The sequence below is a fragment of the Aethalodelphis obliquidens genome, unplaced genomic scaffold (assembly GCF_003676395.1).
Source record: "Aethalodelphis obliquidens isolate GAN/ISIS:26980383/991018 unplaced genomic scaffold, ASM367639v1 scaffold50, whole genome shotgun sequence".
NCBI classification, from domain to species: Eukaryota; Metazoa; Chordata; class Mammalia; order Artiodactyla; family Delphinidae; genus Aethalodelphis; species Aethalodelphis obliquidens.
In genome coordinates this window covers 3,491,187-3,519,161 of record NW_020837994.1, presented here as the reverse complement: position 1 = coordinate 3,519,161, position 27,975 = coordinate 3,491,187, and the positions used below count along the sequence as shown (strand labels likewise).

The following is a 27,975-nucleotide window of genomic DNA, read 5'->3' as shown; positions in this document are numbered from 1 at the left end:
TGCTCTAAAATTGACTGTTGTGATGACTGCCGAACTCTGTGAATATACTAAAAAACCACTGAACTGTATACTTTAAATGGGTGAATTGTATGACATGTGAATTAATCTCAATAAAACTACTTTTTTTTTTAAATTCTCTAAGTTCACCATAAACTGCATCTGCAGTACAAAGTATTTATCAACGTTTACTTTAAACCAAATGGATTTTTCTTATCACTGTCTTTAACAGTTAGGGTTTATTAATTTTGTAGCATTTGCATTGTAATCTCTGAATATCTTTCACGTGGATGACTTAAATTTACATTTAACTTATGGACTTAAACATATGAAATACTAATTGATCTAATGTTAAGACTTTCAATAAAAGTATGCCTGGAGATGGCATCACCACCCACCTACTTAATCAAGAAATCTAAGAGCCACTCTTGTTACCTCTTTCCTTTAGCCTTCGTATCCATTTCATCAGCAGGTAACCTTGTTTATCAACTCCATTAGGGTAGGATTTTCTGTTTATTCACTACGGTATATTCCTGGTGCTTAGAATGGCACCTGGCACACAGAAGATGCTTAATTAATATTTGTCGAATAAACTGAAATTCATGCTCTCCTTGAAATTAACAACTTTAAAAGAAAAAAGACTATATCCCACACTTGATAGTTTGTTAAAATATATACTAATTTTTAAAAATGAAGACTATGGAAATTTCATTTGCCATTTCAGTTGCTGAAACATATTAAGGCTAAATTCTCAAAGGGACACAGGTATGCTATGGTGCCAGAATATGTAGAAGTAGAACATAATGACTTTATTCAAGTTTGCTCTTGTTACCTGATGCATGAATATTTAAAAGATATTTTATAAAAACTTACATCTGTAAGTAATGGACTGACCATAACAGAGGGCTTAACCTGGAATACATGGATAGGCTTAGGGGCCCATGGACCCCTAAAAATGTATGCAAAACCTAACATGTATATTGGCATGTGTATCTTTTTGGTGAGAGAGTTCATAGTATAATTAGATTTTCAAAGAAGTCTATGACCCAAGAGGTTAAAAAAAATTACTTAACTAGAAACAGTCACAAAGTCTTTTCAACGTGAATTTGTACAACAAAATAATAACCAACAGCTCCATCTATGGGTATAAGTCCTTATCACGTAGCAGAAATAATGACAACTACCAGAGATCAGTGCATCTTGTGAATGCTTGTGTTTAAATCTTCAGTGTCACTTCAGTGGGAATTTATTAACTACAGGATCACAGTTTTTTTTCCCAGATATAGATGTAAAAATTCGGAGACCATTGATGAATTCTACTTACAGTACTTCAGCACCAAAAAATTGGGCAGTTATGCTGATATATGTATGTACAGTTCAACATTTGTCAGTCTTAAAACGCTTATTTATAGTGAAATCTATATAAAACCGTTAAAAATTTTTCTATTTACATTTAAAAAAAATGAAAAGTATAGTTTCCTTTGCCACAACTTGTCAAAACTGACTCTTACCCTCCCACCCTCTTACCCCTCACTCTACTTGTGACAGACAGTGATCACAAGACCAAACATATTGCTTTAACAAATCGTGTCCTAAAAAGGTAGAATGTTTAAAACCATTACATTTAGAACTGTAAATGAACTTTTTATACATTTCAAAGGGGGGTAAACAAAATTATGTAAAAGTTATTTTCAAAGTCTCAGTCCAACATGAATGTGCAATTTCAATGTTAAGATAGCATCATATGAATAATTTGTTTTCCTGAACATAACTGAACATTTCCTTTGGATCAGAAAACGTTTCTTTTCCTCTGTTTCACAATGAAACATTTTCTCATTAAGTTTTCTTAAAGGAGAAGGGGGAGGTTTGGAGATGGAAAAGGTAGGCAATCCCAGCGTACAGGAAATTTGTCAGAAGGAATATGGCCTGCTTTGAAATGTTTCCATTTAAATAAATAGAAGGCAAGTGTGCTGCCTAGAGCACAAAGGAACAACAACACAATAAATTAGCATACAATTGGTGAGAATGTACAAGCCACCCAAAAAGTATTTCCCACGGGTTAGGGACCTGATTTCTACCATCTAACAAGGTTTCTTTAATGCCAGTATTAAAGAACTAGTTATTTTATAAAATATGAACTGAGCAGATGTAAAATGTTAACCAATTCAGCACTTGCAGGGATTTGCAAAAACATACAAGATTTAAAAAAAAACTGTTCCTGACACACTGTTTCAAAATACAAACTATTCACATTCTCCTTTTTTGATGGTGTTTTGCTCAGTAGAAACCAGCTGAGGAACATTCACAGGAAAAGTCGCTTTCCACTGCAAGACAAACTTTTCCATTAGCCATGGTCCGACAGAGAAAGAATATCATGTCTCACGTCACTGTAGATGTGCATCTTTTTCTTTTTTCAAAAAGAAGTACATTCCCCTGTGAATTTTATCTTGTTTTAAAATGCTACTCCTGCAGCAATCCTTGTTCAAACACTGCTGTTTCAGGGTCCACAGTCTAAGCATGGGCAAAGTGCTCTCTTTAGACATCAAAATACAAGGGCTTCCCTGGACACTTGGTAACCAAGTAGGTTTTAAAGTGCACTCCTGTGTCCAAAACACTAGGACCGTTCAGCAGAACTCTGAGAGGGGCTGGGTTCGGTTCCCTCTTCTGTGCTACTGTCTATGTCCTGCTCCATTGCCGTCTCATCGTCATCCAACTGCTGACTGGTGAAGTTGTTTAGCTCAAGGAGCCCGCTGGGCTCTACTACCACATTGGAGCTGGAGTGGCAAGGAATAGCATACTGGGGAATGGCCTGAAAGAGAAGACACAGGAGAGCTTTACGGTTTAAAAAAAAAAAAAAAAGGTGACAGAAGGATTTCCTCAACAATAAGGAAGGAAAAAAGGAAACTGACATTAATTGGACAACTACTAGATGCCAGGCACTGTGCTAGATGCTTAATATTATTCCCATTTTACAAATGAGGAAACTAAGATAGTAAGCGACTTAATCAAGGTCACACAGTTGGTCAGTGTTAATGCCAGGATGCCATGATTCAAACCCAAGTCCTCTACAACTCAAAGTGATCTTTCTACTCCTTAATGGTGCCTCTTCTAACAAAGGAGGCTGAAGTCTGGGCCTAATTCAGGAGACAGACTTTGAAGGACATTTTTATTTGGTCATTAAGCATATTTTAAATGTAAATGTAATCAGATTTTGCTTATTATTATCTGTAAGATGAATGATTAATCTGCTGATACCACAATATATTTTAAGCCCTTTGGTAGTTCAAAGGGGCAGTTATTTGTTTGGGTCACATAATAACAATCTTTATTGAAAATAAGACTAGGGAGGACAAAACTGTCTTTTGAACAATAAAAATACCAATAGATAAACACATATTAGGCCATATTGCCTTGTCAGATTCTTTTTTCTCAACTTTATTATATACCTTCTTAAAAGGTATATCAGTTCATATCATACCCCTACTTAAATCTCTACAATTGTTTCCTATTGTACTTGCTATGAAATCAAAAGCCTTACCATGGATGGCTCCAGCCTTATGCCAAACTCACTGGTACCATAGGGTGTTTGCACTAGTTCTTCCCTTCTTCCTGGAATACTCCTCCTCCAAATCCTTACATGGCTGGTTCCATCTTGTCACCTGCATCTTAGCTCAAATGGTTAGAGTAAAAGGCTTTGAAAAGCCTTTCTTCTATGAAAGGAAACCAGAGTACTGGCTCGATCCCACCCCCCACTCCTATTATGTTCTGTTACATTTTCTTCATTGCATTTATCATCTCTTTGTTTTCTTCTCACCCTTAGAATGTAAGATCCAAGACAGTACGGACCAGAGCACAGAACTCGACTATCTTTTTCAGTGTTAGATGCCCATAACTTTAAACAGGGCCCAGCACACATTAGATGCTCAATAAATACTTTCCAAATGAATAATGTATCTTTAACATAAGAACCCCAGAGCAAAGCTGAATATCAGCACTTTGAAAATATACCTAACCAAAACAACCATCTACTGAGGGAAGATGCAAATTTAAGTTTAATACTATCAAGAAAATAGTGTAAGATGCCTAGGCATTGATTCTAGGGTGCTGAAGTTTTTTTGTTTTTCCTCCCTCACCCTCCTGCCCCTGTTCCATATAGCTAATCATTGTGAAAAAGTCTCAGGTAGGGTCAGAATTTTAGTTCAGCTCTGGCTTTGACTTGCTGTGGACCTCTGAAAAAGTCACTTCACTTCCTTGAGCTTTAGTTTAATCTTGTGTAAAATAAGATAATTAGAGAAGATATGCTCTAAAGATCATTGCAGTTCTAAAATTCTATCAATTCCACATATATAGACTCCTTCAGAACAGAAGATACATTCCTTTTGTTTACTCCTCTATCCTCACAACTAGCACAGTGCCTGGAAGACAGAGGTTAAATAATACATGTGGAATGAATGAATGAATGAATAAATGAAATACAGATTATCTGTCTACAAAGCGTTTAATATTAAACATGTTGAATTTTTACAGAATAGTTTTTAAGGAATCAAAGAACTTCTGCAGACTTCCTTCACTCATGTCAATAGGTTCTTTACTAAATCAGTAAAAATCAATACTTTGGGTCAAAGCTAAACATAACTAGTGAGACCTGAAAATGTTCTAACAGTATATTAGTGATGATTATAATAACAGGAGCTATCCTTATTGAGTATTACTCTGTATCAGACACTTAACCAGCTGCTTTATATACATTTTCTCAATCCTCAAAACAACCCTGTGAGTTAAGTGTTATTGTTTCCATTTCATCACAGGAACAGAGGTTAACTCTGTTGCTCCAAGCCACAATGTGGTTAAGGAGTACAGGTGAGATTCAAATCTAGGCATTTCTGACTCCAAAAGCTTGGTTCTTAATCACTATGCTGCTCTTCCCTCTGGCACAGCAACCCAGCATATGGTACATGCTAAAAGTTAGTTGATATTCTTGTAGAGAACCCACTCATTAGCTATCATCCTTGATACATGAAGCAAATTACATTTTCACCCCTTTTCACAAAGTACAGAAAATAATTTCTAAATAAGTTATTCAAAATTATTTTCAGTTTAGTGAGTATACCAATTTAAACTCCCAGGAGCCACAGTAAATTTTAGTAAAAATAGTAATAGCTACCATTTATTGGGCAATCACTACAAGCCAGGTACTGTGCTAGGTGCTTCATCTCAATTTTGTGTAATCCTTATGTCAATCGTGTAAAGTAGGCATTCCTTACTCCCATTTTACTGATGAGGAAACGAAGGCACAGTGAGGTTAAGTAGTCTTGCCCAAAGTCACACAGTGAATGGCAAAGCCAGGAAACTTCCTTTTTCACCAAACCCTACCTCTGCAGGTGGAAAGAAAACGTAACAAATCCTTTGGTCAAGGATTATTTAGTTCACTAACATTTGTTCTGACAGGAAGGAACAAATTATTTGAATAATTTAATGGCCAGATCTATTTGCATTTAAGCATTTCCCCCATATTAAGTTAAATCATATTTGGATTAATATTGGTCAATTTGCATTCTCTCATGGCTTGGCATCGCAGGAAAGGCAAAATTTACTATAGGAACACCTAAGTCACACAATAGTGAGTCTACGGTAAATACTAGACTATCCACATTTCAATACATCCAAATTCTCAATTAACTAAAATGTGCTGCTCTGACACCTTCCAAGCAAAAACAATAAATGTCAAGAGAACAACCTGATACCTTGCAAGGAGAGAGGGAAATAAAACACAACTTCTAAAAGCTACTCTGGACCCAGTGTAACTTTTCAGTCTGGACCTGTTATACAAGATGACAGATGAGTTTTAAAATGAAGGGAATGTGAGGCATAGTTAGATCTACTGTCAATGAATAATCCATCATGTTCACTAGCCTGTACTTACCAGGGCAGGACAGTAACCATAATAAGATTTTTCAATAACACGATGATTGAAATAAAAAGCAAAGCTTTACGGTTAATCCCAGGTTAGACATAAAATTAAATTACTAAGAAACATTCTCTTACAACATGTTTCTCCAGACATTTCAGTTAATTAAGGTTTTATTGTCCTGAAAACCATAAATTTGGATCAAGAACTGTGTTTCTGCAAGGAAAGGGTTCCTGAAACTAACTTGAAATAGGAGTACAATCCAGTTACATCCCAGAAGTACAAACTACTTATATTCTTTGGGCAAAGACTGGGGAGTCCAAAGTTTGACCTGGGAAGTTGCTGATCTTGTAGGTTGACTTGTTGAGTCAACACTGGCAAGTGTGGCTTGCATCTATGAATCACGCAGACACATGGGCCCAGGGCCCTTGACTGCCTCTAAGGTGTGCTGTTGTGACAATATCTATCAATTTTCTAGGATTTTGTTTCAGAAAATAAGTATAAATTTGTAACAGGTAGTAAACCAAGTTTGTCATATGCCATCTCAAAGATAAATCTCTTTCCCATTTTGGCTTGACTTTTCCTATGACATCCCAAAACACACCAAACCCACAACCCCCAATATGCTCAAGATTTCTGGTGTTCCTTCCGATTCTTACCTGGATGATAATTTCTGCTGGGCTCTCTTCAGCTTTCTTTTGGACTACATTCTGAATACGCATGAACTGGCCTGTCGTAGGCACTCCTGGTGCATCGATTTTCCTTGTCGTTAGGGGAGGGCCAACAGCAGATGGACTTGAACAGGACTCTCTACATTTCTGTTGCTGGGGAGTGGAATTCGCCATCCCTGCCACCACCACATGGGTGGAGGGTAATGATCCTGCTTCACCAGTGAGCATACTAGTGGCAAGAGCCTTCTTTGGGGGATCCACTACCATATGCTCTACATTTGTATCAATCTGAGCTTCCATCAAAGACATTTTCAAAATGTCTGACACTGCTGTCTTCTCAGAGGCCTGAATGGGAGATATGCTTGTAACTGGTGATGTCAACTTAGGCACAGAACTGCCACCAGTTATCTTTGTAACTGTGGGAGGCTGGCGCCCCTCAAAAGTTATCTTTGTAACAGAGGATCCTTGGGTTATAACTGGCTGCTCCACCTGAAAACAAATTGGGGTTGTGTGTGTTACAGCTACATATCTTTGAGAAAACCTATCAAACACCCCAGACAATATGGCAAAAGAAACATTCGTGCGGTATACTAGGAAGATATTTTGAAGCTCGGTGTTTTAAGAAGAGGGCTGATGGGAAAGTATCTGATTACTTGTCAGAAACCTAGTAAAAGAGGAGGGGTCAAAAGAACCTTTGTTCAGCCAGCCAAGGTTCATAACAGTAAAGGAAAAAAAAGTCACAGCAGCCTTGTTTTCCTTTGGGATTTACATCCCCACACAGTATACCTTCAACCGATCTCAAGTTATTTCATATAATCTTCAGCTTTTTAAAATAAAAAGTAGGGTTTTTTTTCAATCTTCTGCTTCAAAATACATTTATACAAACATATTCTATATATATGTATTTATAATACACACATACATCACTTCAAAGCCACTGATTTTCCATAATATAATTTTTTTTCAATATTCACAGATAATTCCTCCAAAATCTAGAAGATAAATCTAGAAGATAAATTTATTAACCAAATCGTGATGATGTAAAACTACAAAGGAAGATGGTCAATGAAGCTCCTTAAAAGACTATATTTTACTTAGCATTATTGCCACAGAAATAGAGTTTACAGGCATGGAAATAAATATTTTATACCTAAAAATTAAAAATAATTTAGGGATATCGCTTCTAGGCACTGTTGATCAATGCTGAAGTTATTTCATTAAAAACTGCCTGGAAAATCAAGTTCTGAGCGCTATGCTTTTTTTTCTTCCTATATTAACGCGTGCATTTCTTCCCTAATGTCAACCTTCTGATGGGGTAAAGTAATACCAGTGTAATGAGGCTTTTGAGTTTCCTCTTGCCAGGAGAATGCACTGCTAATCACGATAGGGCCGTGATGTTCTCATTTTTTCCGTGAACAGAGAAGTTTAACTTTGCATGCTATCAATATTCCGTTACCTGGCTTGCCGGCTGTTTCTCTGACGAGGCTGGGAGCGGCATTTGGCTCTGGGGGGTTTGGGGCTGCACGTAGATTTTTGGTTGGTTCGGAGCCTGCTGCAGTTTGGGGAGCTGCTGCGTGGTTTTCACTGCAAGCACCTGTACTACAGTTTGTGGGGGCTGTGCCATTAAGGTAGGAAGCTGCCTGTCTTTGGCCACCATGGGATGCTGTGTGTGCTGTACATCTGGCTTGGGCTGTGCTTGTTCTTGCTGGAGAGGGGTGAGTTTTTGATGCCTGATGGAAAGCTGGGGCATTTGCGGGAGTTTGTGCTGGAGCTGGTCTGCCTGCAGGTGGATGGTCTGCTTCTGTTTAGTCTGGAAGCACTGCAGAGTTTTCACTTGCAGCTGAGTCTGTTCCAGCTGTGGCTGGCTAAGTTTCTGCTGTTTAGCTGACTGTGACTGAGTCAGGGCAGATCGATAAAACAGACCTGTCTGAGGGTCTAAAGTGTCCATCTCTTCAACCTCGCCCTCCTCAGTTCCAAGTTCCTCGCTGTGTTTGGTAAAAGCAGTGTGACTGCTTAATGCCTAAGTAAAAAAGGCACAAAGTAAGAATGAAATAAGAAAAACACCTATATTGCTACATTTTCCTCAAATTGGAAAAGACTTGATTACAAGAATCATTCAAAAAAATTTCAGAAGGGAGAACCTAAAAAGACCAAAAAACCCCAAGGTTTCTAAACCTAAAGGGGGCCTTAGATTGAGACTCTTACAATTTCAACTCTTAGTACTTCAACATTAAGTACTGCAAAAACTGGCCAAACTCACTGCAATAAGCAAAGTCCTAGAGGGCCCAGAACTTATAGGTAAGAGAAATAAGGATGCCCTGCAAGCACAGCACGACACAGAAAAAGAAAAGGCTCCCTGGCTCAGGACACAGCTCTCCAGCCTGGTCATCAGAGCTCTTCACCTGTCCAAAGGAAGAACGCAGCAACCCAGGAGTGAGGCAGCCAGAGAAAAGCCAAGGTTCAGAGAAGCCCACTTTGGCCGTGTGCCCATCCACCCAGCACGGTCCAGAGGTAGGCGTTATCTGAAGGCCGTGCCCATCCCAGTCCCCACAGAGGGCCTCTCGGCTCCGAGTGGAGACGGTTCGTCAGGCTTCACGCCAAGGTCTGCATGAACTGCTCGCTGCCCCAGCCCTCCTCGCTCTTTGCTTGGGTTCTAGGCCCACCAGGCAATGGCTCCCCAGAGACCTGGCTCCCAGGAGGGAAGGAGACCGGGGAGGGGACAAGAGTGTTCCTATCAGTAGAAAGGGAGATGGCCTGGTGTCAGTTATAACAGTGTTGGGAGGAGGCAGCGATCTTGAGTGACATGGTTAGGGCCAGCTGTCCGGCCTCTCTGGGTGTCTTGAGGAAGGTCAATGTCAGGACAGCCAGACGAGGGCCAGACTCCAGGCTGAGAGCGGACACCCAGCAAAACCTCTGGCCATCTGGCTTCCCTCACTGACAGAAGATCCACCCCAACCCCATCCTTCCCACTGCCTTGTCAAAGGCTACACATCTACTCTAAACTTTAAAACTTTGAGATTCAACTGAAACCCTGCCCTATCTCATAATGACCTTACGCATATAGGTTTTTAATTCAACAATTTCTTCACTGCCTTTACGGTAGTTTGCCTGTAATTAGGGTCAACCTCTACCAGCTGAGTAATGATAATTTATGTGGCTACTAATAATAAGTCATGCTTAAATCTGATATTTATGATATAACTTTATAATAGAGGCAGGATGCTTTGGGTTTAAATCCTGGCTCTGCCACCCAGAATAGGTTATTTAATTTCTATGAGCATGAGTTTCCTCATTTGTAAGAGAGATAATTCACCCACCTTGCAGGATCATACCAAGAATTAAACAAGTTAAAGTATTTAAAGCTCAAAGCACAGTATCTGGCACAAAATCAATGTCATCAATATATTTTTTCCTTTTCCCCATTACCCTTGGTACCAGATTTTCTGTTTCATACTAATTCATTCTCCTTCCTGTGAGTCTCTTCCTCAACTGATCACATACAGTAAAAGAAGTAAAATATTCAATAAATATGTTAAAAAACGAAAGAAGTCAAATATTTATTTACCTACTTAATGTTTCCATAAGGATTCATTATAAAAGCAAAGAGTAAAACAAATGAAAAACCCAGCAACAGCAACAAACAGCTAAACAAGCCAAATTCTGTTTCATCTGAAAATCTTACCTCAGTGATAAATCCTTCCATAACAATAAAACACATAGAAACAGTGACCAATTCTGATGTCATAGATTCATCTAGATAGCCTCACCCTTTTGAAATGTTAAGAGTTCACAGAAGATCCAAGAATACTATTTCTTAATTACTTTCTGGTGTTAAGACTCTCAGTTCATTTCCCTTACTCCTCACAGATGAAAGAACTATATACAAACACTCCTCAACTCAGTTATTTCCCCTCTTATAAAAGGAGATGAAACTAAACCTTATTTCAGGAAGGAGGCAGTTACAGAAGGTAGGAGGAAAAAGAAGAGATACAACCTGCTGCATGATGTGGGTGATTGCTCCAGGGGAAGATGCTGGGATGGACTTCACCACCACCGAAGTCTGTGTTGCAGTCTGTGACTGAGCCACGTGTTGGAGGAGGGTCCGCTGAGGCTGGGAGGGCTGCTGGGGCTGGGAGCGATGGCTGACTGAAAATAGAGAAGGTGATGATATTTCTCTAGAAATCACCACAGCATCTGTAACCAGCAGTCATTTGAAACAAATGTCTGTGAGATTGCATCACAGAGAGAAAGTGTGGTACTAGGAGGCAGAAGACCAGAGTCTGCCCACTTATGAGCTGTGTGACTCTGAAAAAGTCACTTAGCTTCTCTGAGACTCTGTGTCCTCATCTGTAAAACGGGAATAACAGAGCTATTAGAAGGATGAGATGAGAAATGTATGTGGAAGCACTGTGAAAACTATTATCACAAAGGAGGAACAAATCCCTTAAAGTTATATCCTCTTGTGAGTTGCACTCTTTCTCCAGTGACCTTTACCCCATTAAGGTAACAAAACAACAATCAGTTTCTGCAATCAAATCCCAGACTAATATCTTTAAGGACAGTGAGACAGTACAAGTTCTTTAATCTCTTGGTCCCCGTTCCAGATGCAATACAAAAACCAGAAGCATTCACTCCTTTATATATAAAGTGACACTGTCTCATATCCTAAAGATGTAAGAGGTCAAGGTGATACTGCAGAAAGAGAACTGGACCAAGAGTCACAACTGGATTCTGTCCCGCTCTGCCACCAACCAGCTATGTGAATTTGAAGAGGTCACTTAAACTCTATGTTATTAACCTCTAAAATTTAGAGGTTTTATTTGTGTTTGTTTTATTTTTGTTTTTTTATTGGGATAAAAACTTATTTTTTAGAAGAGGACCAAATGAAGTAATGAATTGAAAATTGTCCTTAAATTGTTAAGTACTAAAATATAAAGTTAACAAAATAACAGAAAAGTCAGTGTTCTTTCTTTCATCTATTCAAATTTAGCTCATCTGACACAAATGAGTGAGAGTATAGTTTAGGAAACAACCCCACCTCTTAGTCTCTTGCTACAAGGTCCCATGGAGTAAACTATACATTTATATTTACATTTATATATAGATGTAAAACGATACATCTATGTTGATGCCAAACTACCATTTTTAATCAGCCTCAATTTCAACTTTTTTTTTCTTTTTTAAATGTATTTATTTTTGGCTGCGTTGGGTCTTGGTTGCTGTATGCAGGCTTTCTCTAGTTGTGACGAGCGGGGGCTACTCTGTTGAAGTGCGTGGGCTTCTCATTGCTATGGCTTCTCTTGTTACGGAGCACGGGCTCTAGGCACGCAGGCTTCAGTAGTTGTGGCGTGTGGGCTCAGTAGTTCTGGCGTGCGGGCTCAGTAGTTCTGGCGCATGGCCTTAGTTGCTCCACGACGTGGGATCTTCCTGGTCCAGGGCTCGAACCCGTGTCCCCTGCATTGGCAGGCGGATTCTCAACCACTGTGCCACCAGGGAGGTCTTCTCAATTTCAACTTTTTAAACAGTATAAACAATTATCACTTCTTATTCTACAGACCTTTAAAAATGCTTATGGTCACTAGGAAACCAACTTTTTGAATCAGGAACAGATTAAAACAAATCTGTAAAATTAGCTAAGGATTTTGAGAGTATCAAAACTCTCTCAATAATCCGTGGTTCTAATTCTCATATATCTTGATCTACAATTTCAAGTAGTAGTGGTTCCATACTTTAAAAAGTCATAGTGGAGTGACCAAGGGTAAGATGAACACTACAAAAATCAGTGTAAAAGTGTCATTTATGTGTTATAGTACAGAACTTTAAAACTAGCCAGTGAAATATAAACAAGCTTTATTTTTATAACGTATTCTATCTAAATTCACAAATGCAGTTTTTCTATTGTTGCTATACATATGCCTACATGTGATATGAGGTTATAGGTAGCACCAGCAGTATTCTTTTATAAATGTACTACAGTATCTTACTGTATTTCACAATATGCTTTACATGTACATTTTAAATTATATGTGTTAATAAAATCTTTCATATGTGTTCAATCAAACTGAAAAAAGGTTTATATTAAAATAAGTATTGAATCATTTATAATATAACTGAAAAAGAGAAAAAACAAATCATACTAATAATATTAAAATTAAGCAAGCAAATCAATGAAGTTTTTTACTGATGTAAGCATCATCAGAAATGAATGACATTTGAAAAATAAATAGTACATAAGTATAATTTCTGATGAAATTATCAGATTATATGGCAGATTTCTGTTGCCCACACTAATCTTCATAATTATTACATTAAATTTATTAAGAAATGAAATGGATTTAATAGATGATCAGCTAAAACCATTTAAAAATAATCCTCATTCAAGACACTATAAATCTCTTCATAGTAATTCCCCAGAGTGCAGAAAAGTTAGAGAAAAATAATATCCACTGCAGGATGATACAAGAGGCCAGGGCCAAGAAGCTGGCTTTGAAGTCAAAGAAAAAACTCAGTGAGGCTGAGGATATATATGATGGGAGGAGATTATGGAAGGGAGGTCACAGAGTGCATATTTGGAAAACAGCTGAAGTGACCTTAACTGGGCCATGTAAACACCATAAAACAGTCACTTATTTCTTTAAACAACTCATTTTTCCAATGTCAATTCTGAGAAAGAATCCTAGTATTCTGCAAAAGGAAAGTCTCTCTCCCTTTCACTGAGTAGAGCTTACCTTTCCTCTACCAGATCAGAGTAGAGCGCATCCATTTAAGTGGTTCCCCCTCAAACAATCATATTTTACCTTAGGTTATACTACAAATGGATGCACACCACTTACCTAGAAGGGGAAAAGCAACCTCTGTCCCCTCATCAGTGCGTTCTGAAAAGGATAAGTAAGGGAAGAAATCATAGGTCTTTTCATCTATTTACTGTTTGATAATCTAGTCTATCCCCAGAGGTTATTATTGATTTCCCCAACATACTATGCTCTGCTTTTTGCTAAATAGCTCTAAAGAAAGATACTAGATGGCTTTCCATAATCTTTAATTGGATTTTCCCTTTAGGCAATTTTAACCCATTAATCTTAAAAATATCTCCTAAAATGATACCAAAGAATTCCTTTTCCACTTTGTTATTTACATCCTTCAAATATTTGTAACTTTATGTTCTTTTTTAATCACTGCTAAAGAAAACGTAAGACAGGTGTTCTTTACATACTGCCTCATAAATTATCTCTCCTAACCCCTAATTATTCACATTGCTACCTCTGAACTATTTCAAATCTCAAGGTAATGAAGTGTCCAAAACAGAAAGCAGTATTCCAGGTGTGGTCTCACCAGAATATGAAAGAATCTATTATCCTTCCTGCTCCACTTCTCTACATATGCCATCCAAAAACCTCAATAGTGTTTTGCTGCCAGACCACATTTTAAACAAATACCTAATGTGCTTTCCACCAGAACTCCTAAGTATTTACAGGGATTTAAAATTTTCCACATTTTTTTCTTTATATTTAAAAAAATTTTTTAAATTTTCCACATTTTTTTCTTTACATTTTCTTTACATTTAAAAAAAGAAAGAGGCTTTTATACCTTATTTCTCCCTTGACCCACCTCCCCTTCCCCAAAACTAAAAAATCCAGATGCATATGAATATTTATTCTTATATAAAAGATATTCTATCCTCTCACTGCAACTATTGCCCTATGTTCACAGATGTTATTTATGGCCAACTTGCAGTTTTATATTACTAGCAAACTTTCTAACAACCTATTGATTTTTTCCCCCTGGTCATTAAAGACAGGGTAAATCCCAAGGACAATGTGAATTTGCTCTCAGAGAAAACTGGAAGAGATCTAGAAATATAAAAAATATATTCTCCCCAAAACAACCATCTCATGAAATCCAGAAATGTAGCTCTCCTACCTTAATACTGCTTTTTAAGAGGACACCTACCAGTAGTGATGTATTCAGCAACTAGTTCGGACTCTACCACGGCAATTGATGGACTCTCAGGAGAATGTCTCTTTTCCTGGGTCATCTGAATAGGCACTGCCATTTGACTCAAGTCAATAGTGGGTTGTCTTGGTTTAGATTCCAATTTTTCCTTTACTGTATAAAAAAGTCAGGGGAAAAATTAACTTTTATTACAAACAAGTACTAAAACCAGAGTTGTTCTCGGGAATAATGAACAAGACCTCTGGGGTGCCACATGGGCAGTAACTAAGGAGTCAGTGAATTGAAAACAAAAAAGCAGACTGCTATGTATGGCTGTAGAGTGCACAACTTGTGCAACCATACCCAGTAGCCTAGCAAGAACTCATATGCAATCAGACTAAAATCCGCCCCTATTATCACTAGGCCAAACAATTGCATCTGTTTCCCCTGTACATACTCCCCTTAGAACATTTCCTTTGCCCTTCTTCAAGGCAGTACCTGGTATTGTGGAGTTCACCAACCTGAAAACAAAGGGTGAGTAAGCAGTACACAGCATGATTTGCTCTAGGGCACACCTGCCCAGAAGAGCACAACACAGTGAATAGTGACCAGTTTAATTTGATCTATTAAAAATTCAAGATAATCTCCAAAGAAATGTTACAATATTTTTAGTGACTCTTAAAGAATAAAAATTTTCAGTGTCAGGAAAATATGGCCTCTCTGTTACTGCAAAAATGTCAATGGAATGGTCTGGAGTCAAGAATGGTTTCCATGGATAGAATAACTTTCTATATTATCACTTTTTCTACAAAATCATTTGGTTTCTACCCTCTATAAGGCTTTAATGGAAATAGCTGAGTATGTAAAAGATAAGGAGCTGAGGAAATGCCTAAAGCCAAAAATAACACCAATAGAAAGATTAACCAAAGACTTACAATAAAAGCTAGTATTCTTTGGGTAGTGTAGAGTGGATGTTACAAACAAATAGTAACCAGTAATTAAGTACACTGAATGATCATTCAGATTATTCTCACCAAGCATATAATGTAACAAAATCAAGATAATCATTTAAACAAAGAAAGCAAAACAAAACCAAAGGAATACAAAAGTCACCCCACAAATAGAGAGGACATTGAACTAGGAATCAAAAGACATGGACTCTCACTCTGCCACTAACCAACTGGGTAACCTCTCTAGGTCTCGGTTTATTTATCCATAATGAAAGGGTTGGATGAGATCATCGCTAAGGTCCCTTAAATACTCTGACAATATTTGACCTATTATAATAAAAAAGTCAGTATAACTAACACAGTTTTGCCTAGAGCTTATCAAAGATATTTAGTAACTAGAAATACTGATTGGATCTTGTTAAATAAGAATAGCTTTGCATGGAAGCTCAAGTTGTTAAATTACACAAAGAAGTATGAAGATAAAAAAACAAATTAGAATGCTAGCAAGGCCATTAATGGACCACAAAACTGCCCCATCAATATCAAGGAGGTTGGCAGGGGCCCTCCAATCTGCCTCCTAACTATTCTTGAATAGAACTGGCAACTGTACTGCATTTATCTCCGTGCTTAGAACTGATAGACCTACTCCTTTCTGGTGACAAAAGGCAACAGGATTGTCCATTTTAAGCAGGAGACAGAGAAGAAAGAGCTCTGCCATTTTTTTCTTCTTTCTACTGATTATAGTCTGTCTATCCTTCAGTATTCCTGTGAACATCCTAATGAACTGACAAGTAAACAGACTGCACCAATGATTATAGACAAGTCCAGAGGGGGGAAATGTGCTCAAATAATAACAAAGAAAATATAACAGTAGTAGTATTTTAGCACAACCCATCTCTAGAGAAAACATGCTTCATTCAATTGAGCATGTGAATTCATACCTGTTGTCTGTTGGAGTTCTAACAGGGCTTTGATTGTTGAAGTAGCTGATTGTGATTCACTGGATACATCCTGATAAATTATGGTGGGGCTAGTCTCCATTGCAATCTCATGTTCTGACCAATCCTGACGCCGGGAAGCAATTACATGAACTACAGGCTGGGAATCTGTTTTATATTAGTTAAAAAAAAAAAACCCTATAAACAAAGTTTCTCTTAAAAAAAAACAATTTGTTTTTTTTTTTAATCTTTGTTTTACTATAAACTTCATGCTTTATCTCCCCAAGAAGACTGTAAGCCCCCAGAGGGCATAATGTCTTTCATGTCTGTATTCACTTATTCATTCACTCACTGATTCAACAGACTAGGCACCCATGTGCCTGAGTCAACATTTGGCACTGAGGATATAAAGGAGCTCACAGAATAATCAAAGGATGCTCAAGAAGCACACAATCTGGTTGGAGAGACAGACATGTAAAGAGACAAATTACAATTCAATGTTATAATTGCTATAATAAATAGGTGTGCGTTTGTGTGGGTGGGTGCATGTTTGTGTACAGTAAGAACAAAACGCTGTATGAGTCTTGTTTTCCCCAGTGCACCTAAAAATGTGTTCTGTATTATAACCTGAGCATTCAGTGAACACTTATTGGATGGCTGAGTTACTGAAAGGAAATCCTGTCCATGACAACAAGAATGGATAAATGATCTAGAAGTAGCATGATATGACACGTATAACATTTGGAGTTCAAAGGCTTATGTTACAGTCCTAGCTCTACCAATTATCAGCAAGTTAATTCTCTGGGTCTTAGTATCATTATTTCTAAAATGGCAACACTAAAATTACCTCTCTACCTCACAGGATTTCTAAGGATAAAATGAAATGACGTACATAAAAGAGCTTTATAAACTATGAAGGACAATAGAAGTGTTTTATTTTGTTGTTGTGGGTTGAAAAGTTCTAAGCCTTTTTGTTAGTTTCCAAATAAATTATAGCCCTAACTCAAGGCGTATTATATTCATGCTATATAAGTATGCATGTAAATACTAAATACACATCAAATCAAACAACAAATTATTTATTGAGTTTTCCGTCTACAGAATAAGTAGGTTGTATTAGACTATTGTTAAGTTCCTAAACTCCTTGGTCCAAGATACCACACAGGAAATTATACAGGCTATAAAAGCATGACTCTTACTCCCAAGTTTAGATTATAATGGAGGAGACATAAAATAAAGATATACATATAGCTTTGTATTTTGGGATAAAGTCAAATGATTAGGGCAAATAGGGCAACTATATAGAAAGAAAAAGACTATTGTGAATTGGAATGGTCAGTGAAAGCATCACAGAAAAGAATTCATGCAGCCCTAAAACCAAGAATAAACAACTTAAGTTCAACCTTCTATGAACTTTGTATTTTCAAAAACCACAAAGTTGTCCAAAAAGGTAAAGCGGGGGGGGGGGGGGGAGGGAATGACTCTTAAAAAAACAAAAAAACTGTCTTCCTAAAGAAAACAAAATCAATATACAAAATATCTGGAATTTTTATTTACCATTAACAAATTGTATTTCCGCTCCCCACCCTAGCCTCTAAACACTAGGTAGAATATATACCACACCAGGGATGTATAATTTCCATTAAACTTTCAAAAAAAATCTAGATGACTGAAGGACAATATCCCGTAGTAATATCAAATGCCACATGAGGCATATAACAGTTTTTCTTTACTCATTCTAAGTTGATATATAGAATTTAAACTTAAGAGAACTGATTATATTAGGGAATCATTAGTTTTATATAAACTAAGTTCTCAATTTTAAGAATTTCTCATGATGCTATAAGTACCCCCGGCTAGGTGAGAGGACCTATAGGCAAAGAATGACTTTGCAACCCAACTCTGTAAAATACACACACTGAATACCCAGAAGAAAGCAAAAACTGCACCGGTAGAGAGATAAGGTAGAATAAGACTGGAAAAGGAGAACAAATTTCCACATGGGACCACCTGTCAGAGACATCACCCCACATAACATCATCCCATAGGGACTGGGGAGATTGGTCTTTCTCTTTCTGCCCATACTCAGAAAGTGTAGCTGACCATACAAAGCACCAATGCAGCAACCCCAAATGCTGTGACACAGAATGAGGGTGTGAACCTAAATGTGAAAAACATTCCTTGAGTGATTTACCTCTCTACTTTTGGCTTATGCTTAGACTAGATAAATCTACTGCCTACCAAGTCTGATGCTGGGGTCAGACTGCAATGACTGAGACACCAGGAGCCTGATCTAACAGTTCCATTTGATTATGCAGTGTGCATCCATCTAGACTTTCCTATGTCTCTTGAGGATGATGGCCTACTGACCCTCAGATATCTTTCCCCACAGGTCATTTAACAAATATTTATTGGGCATCTACTACATGTTAGGTACTAGAGATAAACACTGTATTGCTATATTCAAAGGCAGATTCAGGCATCTCTATGGAAGAATGTCTCCTATGTCTTTACAATAAAAAGTCTATATCACATTTGCAAAGAATCATAAGATCTCTCAGCTAGAAAAGACAATCTAAAAGTATACTATCATCAATGATAGTATGATCATTGATAGATGATGATATCATCAACTATCATCAAGTAATACTATCAACAATCCTATGCTAAAATCTTCAAAATATCCCTAACAATCTAGGGATCCCACACCACAGAACTCACTGTTTTCTAAGACAGTTTCTTTCCATCTTTGCACTGTTAGGACAATTAGAAAATTTTCTTATATAGAGTGGAAACAGGTCTTCTGATTGCTACTCAATGGTTCTAGTTCTGTCCATGTACCTACCAAAGACCAATTCTTTTCCCTCTTCCATGTCACAGTCCTCAAGATAACTGACAACAGTTCCGTGTCCCCCACAACCCCACCCAATTTTCATCTTCTCTTCTCCATGATAAATGTCCTTTCTCCACCTACCATTCTTCATATAAAATGATTCCCAGATGCCTTATGCATCTAAACCATCTCTTCTAAACTAAACCCAAGATGTCTATATCCCTTCCATGATGTAATAGGTACCTTCCCTCTGAAGTACTGTCATAAAGCCCAAGGTCTTCACAGTATTTAACTGCTTATACAGCTTTGCCCCACATGTTCCAGAGAACATTAATTCCTCAAGATGGCGCAGTGATTAAGAATCTGCCTGCCGATGCAGGGGACACGGGTTCGAGCCCTGGTCCGGGAAGATCCCACATGCCGCAGAGCAACTAAGCCCCTGCGCCACAACTGCTGCCCCTGTGCTCTAGAGCCCACGAGCCACAACTACTGAACCCGCATGCCTACAGCCCGTACTCCGCCACAAGAAAAGCCACTACGATGAGAAGCGTGCGCACCACAATGAAGAGTAGCTCCCACTCATCGCAACTAGAGAAAGCCCGTGAGCAGCAACAGACCCAACACAGCCAAAAGTAAATAAATAATTTTTTTTAAAAAAGATGTTCTGCAAAAGAAGGGTTCCATGGTCAAAAAAGTTGGGGGCATTTTACATTATATCCTTCATCTTTCACAACATATATTAGCATATAATGGCTCTGAAAAGTTCTGCAATAAGTATGTTTTGCTTAACCTCGATTTATTCCTCACCCTCACCATGACCTACCAAGATCATGAAGCTTCTGGAAAAACCATCCTAGAAACCAAGTTGTGGCCTACTTAAAGCAATGTCTTTACAGGATGCATTTTTATATTTGCCTCATGCCATGTTCCATCTTAAATCCTTACTCTTGGTTTTGTCTCCTTTTTCTCTTCCATTTTACTTCACATAATCTTATATTCTAGCTCATCTACCTTAAAACCTTTTGGAAATAAAGAGAATATAAATAAAGAAAACTTTTAACATTTTTTCTTTCTTTTTTAAAAAAAATCTATAACCCAATAAGCCCAATAACCCTATTCCCAAGTGAGAAAGGGAAAATAAGAAGATCCAAATAGGAAGGAAAGCTCAGGCGCTGTGGAAGGCATACGGTCCAATCTTCAGTAATTGATCTAGGCAAGTATGACCTTGAACTATTAGGGTTGGTCATCTAGCTATCAGTATGTAAAAATACTTCAGGGGTATACAGCTTAAAAGGCCCACCCACTAGGTTAGGGGAAACGCCAAAAAGGAAAAAATGTTTTGGACTCAGGCAACAGAAATTAGTTTATAAGGCTGAAGTTTAACTCCGTATCACAGTTATTATGGTTGCTGTTCTGCTGTTTGTTCATTCAGGGACTTTTACTGGGTGTCTACTTAGAGCTAGCTAACCTCTTCGCTAATTATTGAATATATAGAGATGAATATGATCCTTGCCTTTGAGAAGCTAGTAGCCTAGTGGAAAGGAAAATAATTATATTAAACAAACAAAAAAAAGTACAAAATAAAATGATCAATGATAAAATAGCTGGTAGTACAAAGCAACTTCGGAAGCGTAGTATATAGAAGGAGTGATGAACCCTCCTAGGGTGATCAAGGAAAGTGCCACAACAAGGTGAAGGTGAAGGTCTCTATTCTAGACTGTGAGGAGATAGTTCAGAAATAAGGTATAAAAAAAAAAAAAGAAGAAAGAAATAAGGTATAAGGCCTAAATTGCTCCTCCTTGCGGGTGGGGAATGGTGGGGAAAGTTTCGAAACCACAAGTAGAATCAAGAAATTCCTTGGCATAAAAGACATCCTTATTCTAAGACTTGTGTAAAGGAAGTCACCAGAAAAAGGATATGAAGTCAAGCAAAGTTGATTCATTACTACAGTAGAATGCCAACTATCTAACAAATAATGGGCTTTAGAAAATTATCAATGGATGCTTAAACTAGTAGATAAATGTTTTATGAGGAATATGATATTTATATAGTCTCAAAGCATCTCCCATAAATTACCATTAATCTCAGAGGGAAATATGGTAACTTCATAATGCAAAAAAAACGGGAAGACATCATCTTAATTAACCAAGAGATCGACATTAACGTCATCAATATTGGGACAAACTGACATCAGTGCCTCCTGATAAGACAAAGCTAAGGATATATCACATCTGTGGAATTCCTGCTGAATCAAACGATAAAGAAACATCAGACAATACCAAATTGAAGACTATTCTACAAAGTAACTGATTATTTCCTTCAAAAATGTCAAGATCAAGAAACACAAAGAAAGGCTGGAGGATTATCCAAATTTAAGGGGAAAAAAGAGCCATGACAATTAAATGCAACTAAATGTAATGCATGATCCTAATTTGGATTGTGGACTGGTGGGGGGGGGGCGGGTGGTGGTAAAACTTCAAAGAACATGATTGGACAGCTGATGACATTTGAGTGGATTGTAGATTACAGAACTGTAACTTCATATGTCTTGATTTTGATAACTGTATTTTAGTTATGAACAGACTAACCCTTAAGAAATATAAACCTACAAATGTAAGTATTTAGAGGTAAAGGACATAATATCTACAACTTGCTCTCAAATGGTTAAAAACTTTAAAAATTATAGACACAGGGAGGACAGAAAGAGAATCAACAACAAAGCAAATAGGGCAAAATATAAATAAGTGGTGAATCTAGGTAAAGAATATACACAGGAGTTTTTTTTTTTTTCGGTACATGGGCCTCTCACTGTTGTGGCCTCTCCCATTGCGGAGCACAGGCTCCAGATGCACAGGCTCAGCGGCCATGGCTCACGGGCCCAGCCGCTCCGCAGCATGTGGGATCCTCCCAGACCGGGGCACGAACCCGTGTCCCTTGCATTGGCAGGCGGACTCTCAACCACTGCGCCACCAGGGAAGCCCACAGGAGTTCTTTTTAATCTTCTTGCAACTTTTTGTAAGTTTGAAATTACATTAAAAGTTACTAAAAAGAGGTGCACTAAAAACTACAAAAGCGATATAAAGAAAGAATGGACTCTTATATAGTGCTTCTATTCCCCGTTAAGTATGACCCTCTTATACCTTGAAAACCAAACATAAGTCTTAGACTGATCAAAACCTTTATCCCTTTCCCTGGCGGTCCAGTGGTTAAGATTCTGCATTTCCACGGCAGGGGGCGTGGGTTTGATCCCTGGTCGAGGAGCTAAGATCCCACGTGCCCTGAGGTGTGGCCAAAAAAACCCCCAAAAAACCCCAAAAAAGCCCTTTATCCCTTTCTCTTAAATCATAGCATATGTATTCCCAGTCCCTTGTCTTTGTGAGAATGTACTAAGGAACTATACAAGGATATGGTGAGAGGAGTAAACGCAGACTATAAAAACTGGCTTTATAGGCAACTATATTACATATACCTACTTTGAATGGTGAATTTTTTCTGTATTACAGAATATTTTAAAAAGAAGTAATATGCAATGAAAGATAAACAACAAAAATAAATGAGGCCATATATAATAACAGATCAAAGAGCAGAAAACTTTACACTCAATCAGTTCCAAAAATAGCCAAATTTTTGTCCCTTTCTTAGAATGAAAATTGAAGGCTCACTAATGAAATGGCATGTTAGGGAAGTAATGATTGGCTTATAGCTCTCTTGGGAAAAAACTAGCAATTTCAAAAGATAACCTGAGATTATGTATACACAGACATCTACTGTTCAGGTCCCCATTTCAGCACCAATTCATAACCTAAACATTTTACTGGCCCACTATGAAAATATTTCTCAAGGGAAAAAAAAAGGCTGGTATTATTCAAATAACTACAGACTTAAAAATAAAAGAGGAAAAAAAACATCTGATGAGTTAAACTAAGAATGGAATCTATACATATCAAATCAGTAAGTCTAAAAGAAATAGAGAATAAGCATCATCTTACTATAACTAGACATAAACTGATTCATAATCAATATAGAATAATAAATTAAATCTTAGCAAATTGATTCAGAAAATATTACTATTATTGATAATATGCAGAAGAAAATTATCCATTTTCTAAAATGAGTGCCATATTGTCTGTTTGTTAAAATCAACATTTTAATTTTTAACTGATGAGTTTTCAAAGACCATTTCAAATGCTACCTCCTTCATGAAGCTTTCTCATGAAGTTTAATACATAATATAAACTAATAAATAAATGTCAAATTGAATTAATGGAATAATCAGCAATGTGAACCATTAGTAAGACTAATCTAGGAAGATTCCACTGAAGAGTTAAAATAATAATTCCTGCACAATATGAAGAAGCTGTATTAGAAAAGTGAAGGTGCCAAGAAAGCATTCCAGAGACAATAATGGAGAGGTGAGGAGGAGGAAACGGAGTGAGTGAGGAATGATCAAGAGAAGATGAACAGTTTTGTTTGGATATATCAGAGCTTCTAAGTACAGGTATAAATATACTACCTGACAATATGGGTGGTTAAGGTAACTGACAGACATGGGTACTAGATTTGTAGAAAGTCTCAAAGCTTATGATCATGAGTCTATTTCAAATGACTTCCTAGAACAACATAATTAAAATAGCACTAAGGATAATGATTTTCCCTATTATGGAGTCTGGCTTCATAGCACCTTCCTTATAATTAGGACAACCATATAATTATCATTAAACTGGAACACTTTTGAGAGTGAAAGCGAATGCTATTAATAATTATTCTAGAACAGAAATAAACTAAGACTTGTCCCATGCAAACTGCAATGTATGATCACCCACTTACAGCCCACTTATGGCCCCATCTCTGACCACCTTGATCCTTTCTCAAGATTCAGCAACAACCATTTCAAAAGGTATATTCACTTTCTTGCATACTTCTCCTACTTACTCAAAGCAAACAGAAGGAATCACAGCTCTATCCAGTTTGATAATACCTACCTGCCAAAATCATCATCTAAAATTTACCTATTACTTGATGAACATATGCCAGGCAGGAAAGAATGGTAATAAGCCTTACCAAAAACAAAACTTCAGCTCACTGATTACATATCAAACAAAAGACAATAAAATCAAAAGAACTAACAAGTCAAAGCATACATGTTTATTTGAGATCCCTAGATTCAACTATTTTAGGACTAGGGCACTATGTCAGCAGTAATTACATAAATCAGAAGTAAAATGGATCTTACCTTGGGAACTTTGGGAGGACTCCGTAGAAGAGGAACTACTATCTGTATAACTCTGTGGTTCTTCTTTTCCCTCCTGAATAGATGAATTACCAGCCTCTGCCACCCTGGATGCTTGCTGTAATGTTTCCGTGACCAGCTGCCTTGTTTGTTCACTAACAACTGTAGCTTGAAACGTCACTGGTTTAGGTTTAATAAGAACCTAGAACACAAGCAAAAATACAACCAGTATAAATTTAGAGCATTTAAAAAATGCTTAACTTCTAGGTCATGATGAAACAAATATTTTCCTGACACAGAAAACAGTGCTCTGTACATTTATTATACTTTGGGCACAGCACTGTTCATCAAAGACTAATTCAATCTATGAACAAATTATAGCAGGCCACATACAAAATTTCAAGCGGTACATGCTACATTACAACAGCTATGATTCTAACAAGAGCCTTTGACCCTGTTTTTTCTTGCCTGTAATGACTTCAGGAGTCATTTTACAGTCTGTAGGCTATACAGTAGAAAGATAGTCACAAACTAAGGATGGCAGAACAGAAAGACACAAGGAGCCTAGATTCCCAGGGGAATTTTTGAGTCACAATAACAGTCCAGGATTTCCTTCCTCTGAATATTTATCAACATAATAAAAATAAAACCCTAATTTGTTTAAGCCACTGTTCTTCAGGTTTCTTTTCTTTAGCAACCAAATGAAATTCCTAATTAACACAACTGCACAAAGTAAAATTGCTAAGGACCTAAGTCATCTTTGAAGAAATCCCCAGAGGAACACTAATTTAGACAACTATTACAATCGATAAGGAACATGCGATAGATCAACTCTTGGCAAAGGTCAAAACCACAGACACTACAACAAGTGAAATGGGAGAAAAGTTTCACAGTGAACCATTCCACTTCAAAATCTGGACTCTGGGAGTTAACTTCAATTGGGTACATGGAATAAAAATATTATTTCACCACAATTATTTTTTATTTCTCCCATATATAAGTTTCTAAACCTTTTCAGACTCTTTAAGTCACCATTTCCAAAAATTCAAGAATGAAAACATGGGTTATGACTTAGATGATAGAGCAAATGAAACTGTTACAGTTGAAATTTAAAGGCAATTTGAACTTATTAGAAAATCACAAAACTTATTGTTTAGATATGTAAACTATTTGGCTATAATACTGAGGGAACTGATTCTAAAGGCAAATTATTAGTTTATAGGTAAATTAGTAGCTTTTACAAAAATTTTAGGATAGCATTTCTCAACCAAAGCTGACATCGATTCCTTTGATATTCTCAGAAAAGTAAAGTACCTGCAAAATAAACAGTAGCCCAGCAACACAGGATTAAATCCTGAGCCTCAGTTTCCCAGACAAATCTCCAGAAAAGCTCCCTTATCGTTTACTTGTTGAAAAATGAATGGATCTTCAGCTTCTCCATTATTTAGGTTTCAAGTAAATCAAATTTTATAATATCCAAAGTGCTTTCAAAGGCCATATAAGCTTATAAAAAATACTTTTGAGAGATTATGAATAACCATCATCCCTCAACCATCTTCTTCTCAAAAAACAATATATACCTTCAGCAAATTTCATTCCAAGGGGATTCTTTTTTTTTTTTTTCAAAGATTTAATTTTATTTATTTTTTTGGCTGTGTTGCGTCTTCGTTGTTGTGCACAGGCTTTCTCTAGTTGTGGCGAGCGGAGGCCACTCTCGTTATGGTGCGTGGGCTTCTACTTGCAATGGCTTCTCTTATTGTGGGGCACCGGCTTCAGTAGTTGTGGCTCACGGGCTCTAGAGCGCAGGCTCAGTAGTTGTGGCACACGGGCTCAGTTGCTCTGCGGCCTGTGGGATCTTCCCAGACCAGGGATCAAACCCGTGTCCCCTGCGCTGGCAGGTGGATTCTCATCCACCGCGCCACCAGGGAAGTCCTCCAAGGGGATTCTGTTCTCTAAGCTTTGCTCATGACATGACACAAATATTTAAGATGTATATTTTTTTAAGTACTGAAAAGTACTATTTTGAAAACAGATGATTATACACATTCAATCATAACTTTTAATAATCTGATTCTTTAAATATTACTCATCTTTTCTAGGAATTTGAAATATACCAGAGTCAAGAAAAATCACCATATCTTAGCATACCTGTGTTTTCCCTTGCTGCCCATAAACAATTTTTGTTGGGATGATTTTAGCTGCTGGTTGAACTGTGGAACCTATTCCTTTTGGCTGAGTTACAATCATTTTGGTGATGGGTCTTGTAGCAGTGATAATAGCTGGCTTTGCTCCTGTTGGTACCGTCTGAATAGTCTTTTCTCCCTAAATTGAAGTCAGTAAATATATGAGATTTATATGCATTTTTTCACTGAAAATCACAGAAAGGTTTTACCAGGATGATGGGTAAAGGGCTGTAAACTCTGCAACAAAGTACAATGTTTCCAGGTGATCAAAAATCTTAGATCTAGTTGAAATGATCTCAGAAGTCCTCTGACCAACCTTCTGTCCTATGAAGGCATTAAATACTTCTTGGTGAGTGAATTTAAAAAATCACCTTATGTAAGAATACTTATTATACTGTCTCATTCATAGAATATGTACATAAAATAAGAGTCAAAAATTATAGAAGAATATATACTAAAATGCTAACAATGGTTATCTCTAAGTGTTGGGACTATAGGTCTTGTCCCCCCAACATTCATCTTTATTGACGTTTATCTGAAATGAACATATGTGTAATAAAAAAATTACTGTGCATTTTACCAATAGCTAAATGTTCACATACAAAATAAACTACCTCAGTTCCCCAAACATGAAATTATAAGGATATATAGCAGAAGGCCTCTGTGAAACAGTATGGGCAAAAGATGAAATCAGCAGAGATATTAACATTCTTTCTGAGGTTACATGGGAAAATACAAAGAAAAAACATAGGACTTCTCCCACGTCAGCATGTTACTAATATCACTTTAGTCTATTAACTAGATAGTTTAAGCCCATTAACTTTTCACCATTTTCATCTGCTTTATTCTTAAGTACCATTTTCTGGTCAGTTATGGAGTCAATACTTGAGCTTAACTAAATTAAATTCAAATACAGTCATTTTACTAAACTATTAAAATTTTAAAAATTAAAATCCATAAAAAGTAAAGGATCTGAAATTTTTTCACCTTATCAGTTTTTCTTTTTAGTCATCATCACCTAAATGTGTGGCCATCTAAACTTAGCAGCCAGTAAAAACAAAGCACCCAGGTGAGCGGGCAAAAAGGTAATCACTCTGTGAATTTAGAGCTAAATGATTACAAAATTCACATGTTTAAATATCTGCCGCAGTTATCTAAGGGAAACATGGAGTGTCTGCCAATCATGTGATTACTTATTTTAATACATGTACACCCTTCACAGCAGCATCTCTGGAAAGAGCTCTAGTTCATTTGCCAAGAGCTGCCAGTTTGCAAGTGGGCATGCCCTTCTATTAAGTAGCTCAATGGGGCCTGTCCAAGTATAATTAAAGAC

The 27,975-nt window shown here is 37.2% G+C and overlaps 1 protein-coding gene across 13 annotated transcripts in view; it reads right to left on the bottom strand.

Moving 5' to 3' along the window:
• Positions 1-785: 785 nt before the first annotated feature.
• EMSY (EMSY transcriptional repressor, BRCA2 interacting) overlaps positions 786-27,975 on the bottom strand; it is an 81,281-nt gene continuing 54,091 nt past the window's right edge. For 6 of the 13 annotated variants that reach the window (XM_027083444.1, XM_027083442.1, XM_027083445.1 and 3 more), the window contains 9 exons: positions 26,608-26,781; positions 24,463-24,661; positions 16,400-16,564; positions 14,527-14,682; positions 13,410-13,451; positions 10,571-10,722; positions 8,033-8,596; positions 6,565-7,065; positions 786-2,806 (listed from right to left, as the gene is read on the bottom strand). In XM_027083444.1, the coding sequence (XP_026939245.1) occupies positions 2,612-2,806; positions 6,565-7,065; positions 8,033-8,596; positions 10,571-10,722; positions 13,410-13,451; positions 14,527-14,682; positions 16,400-16,564; positions 24,463-24,661; positions 26,608-26,781 (2,148 nt within the window). In that variant the 3' untranslated portion in view covers positions 786-2,611. Of the gene's footprint in view, positions 2,807-5,161; positions 5,373-6,564; positions 7,066-7,648; positions 8,597-10,570; positions 10,723-13,409; positions 13,452-14,526; positions 14,683-16,399; positions 16,565-24,462; positions 24,662-26,607; positions 26,782-27,975 lie in introns of those variants that run through there. The other 7 variants (XM_027083446.1, XM_027083454.1, XR_003428071.1 and 4 more) reach the window with 6 other exon arrangements.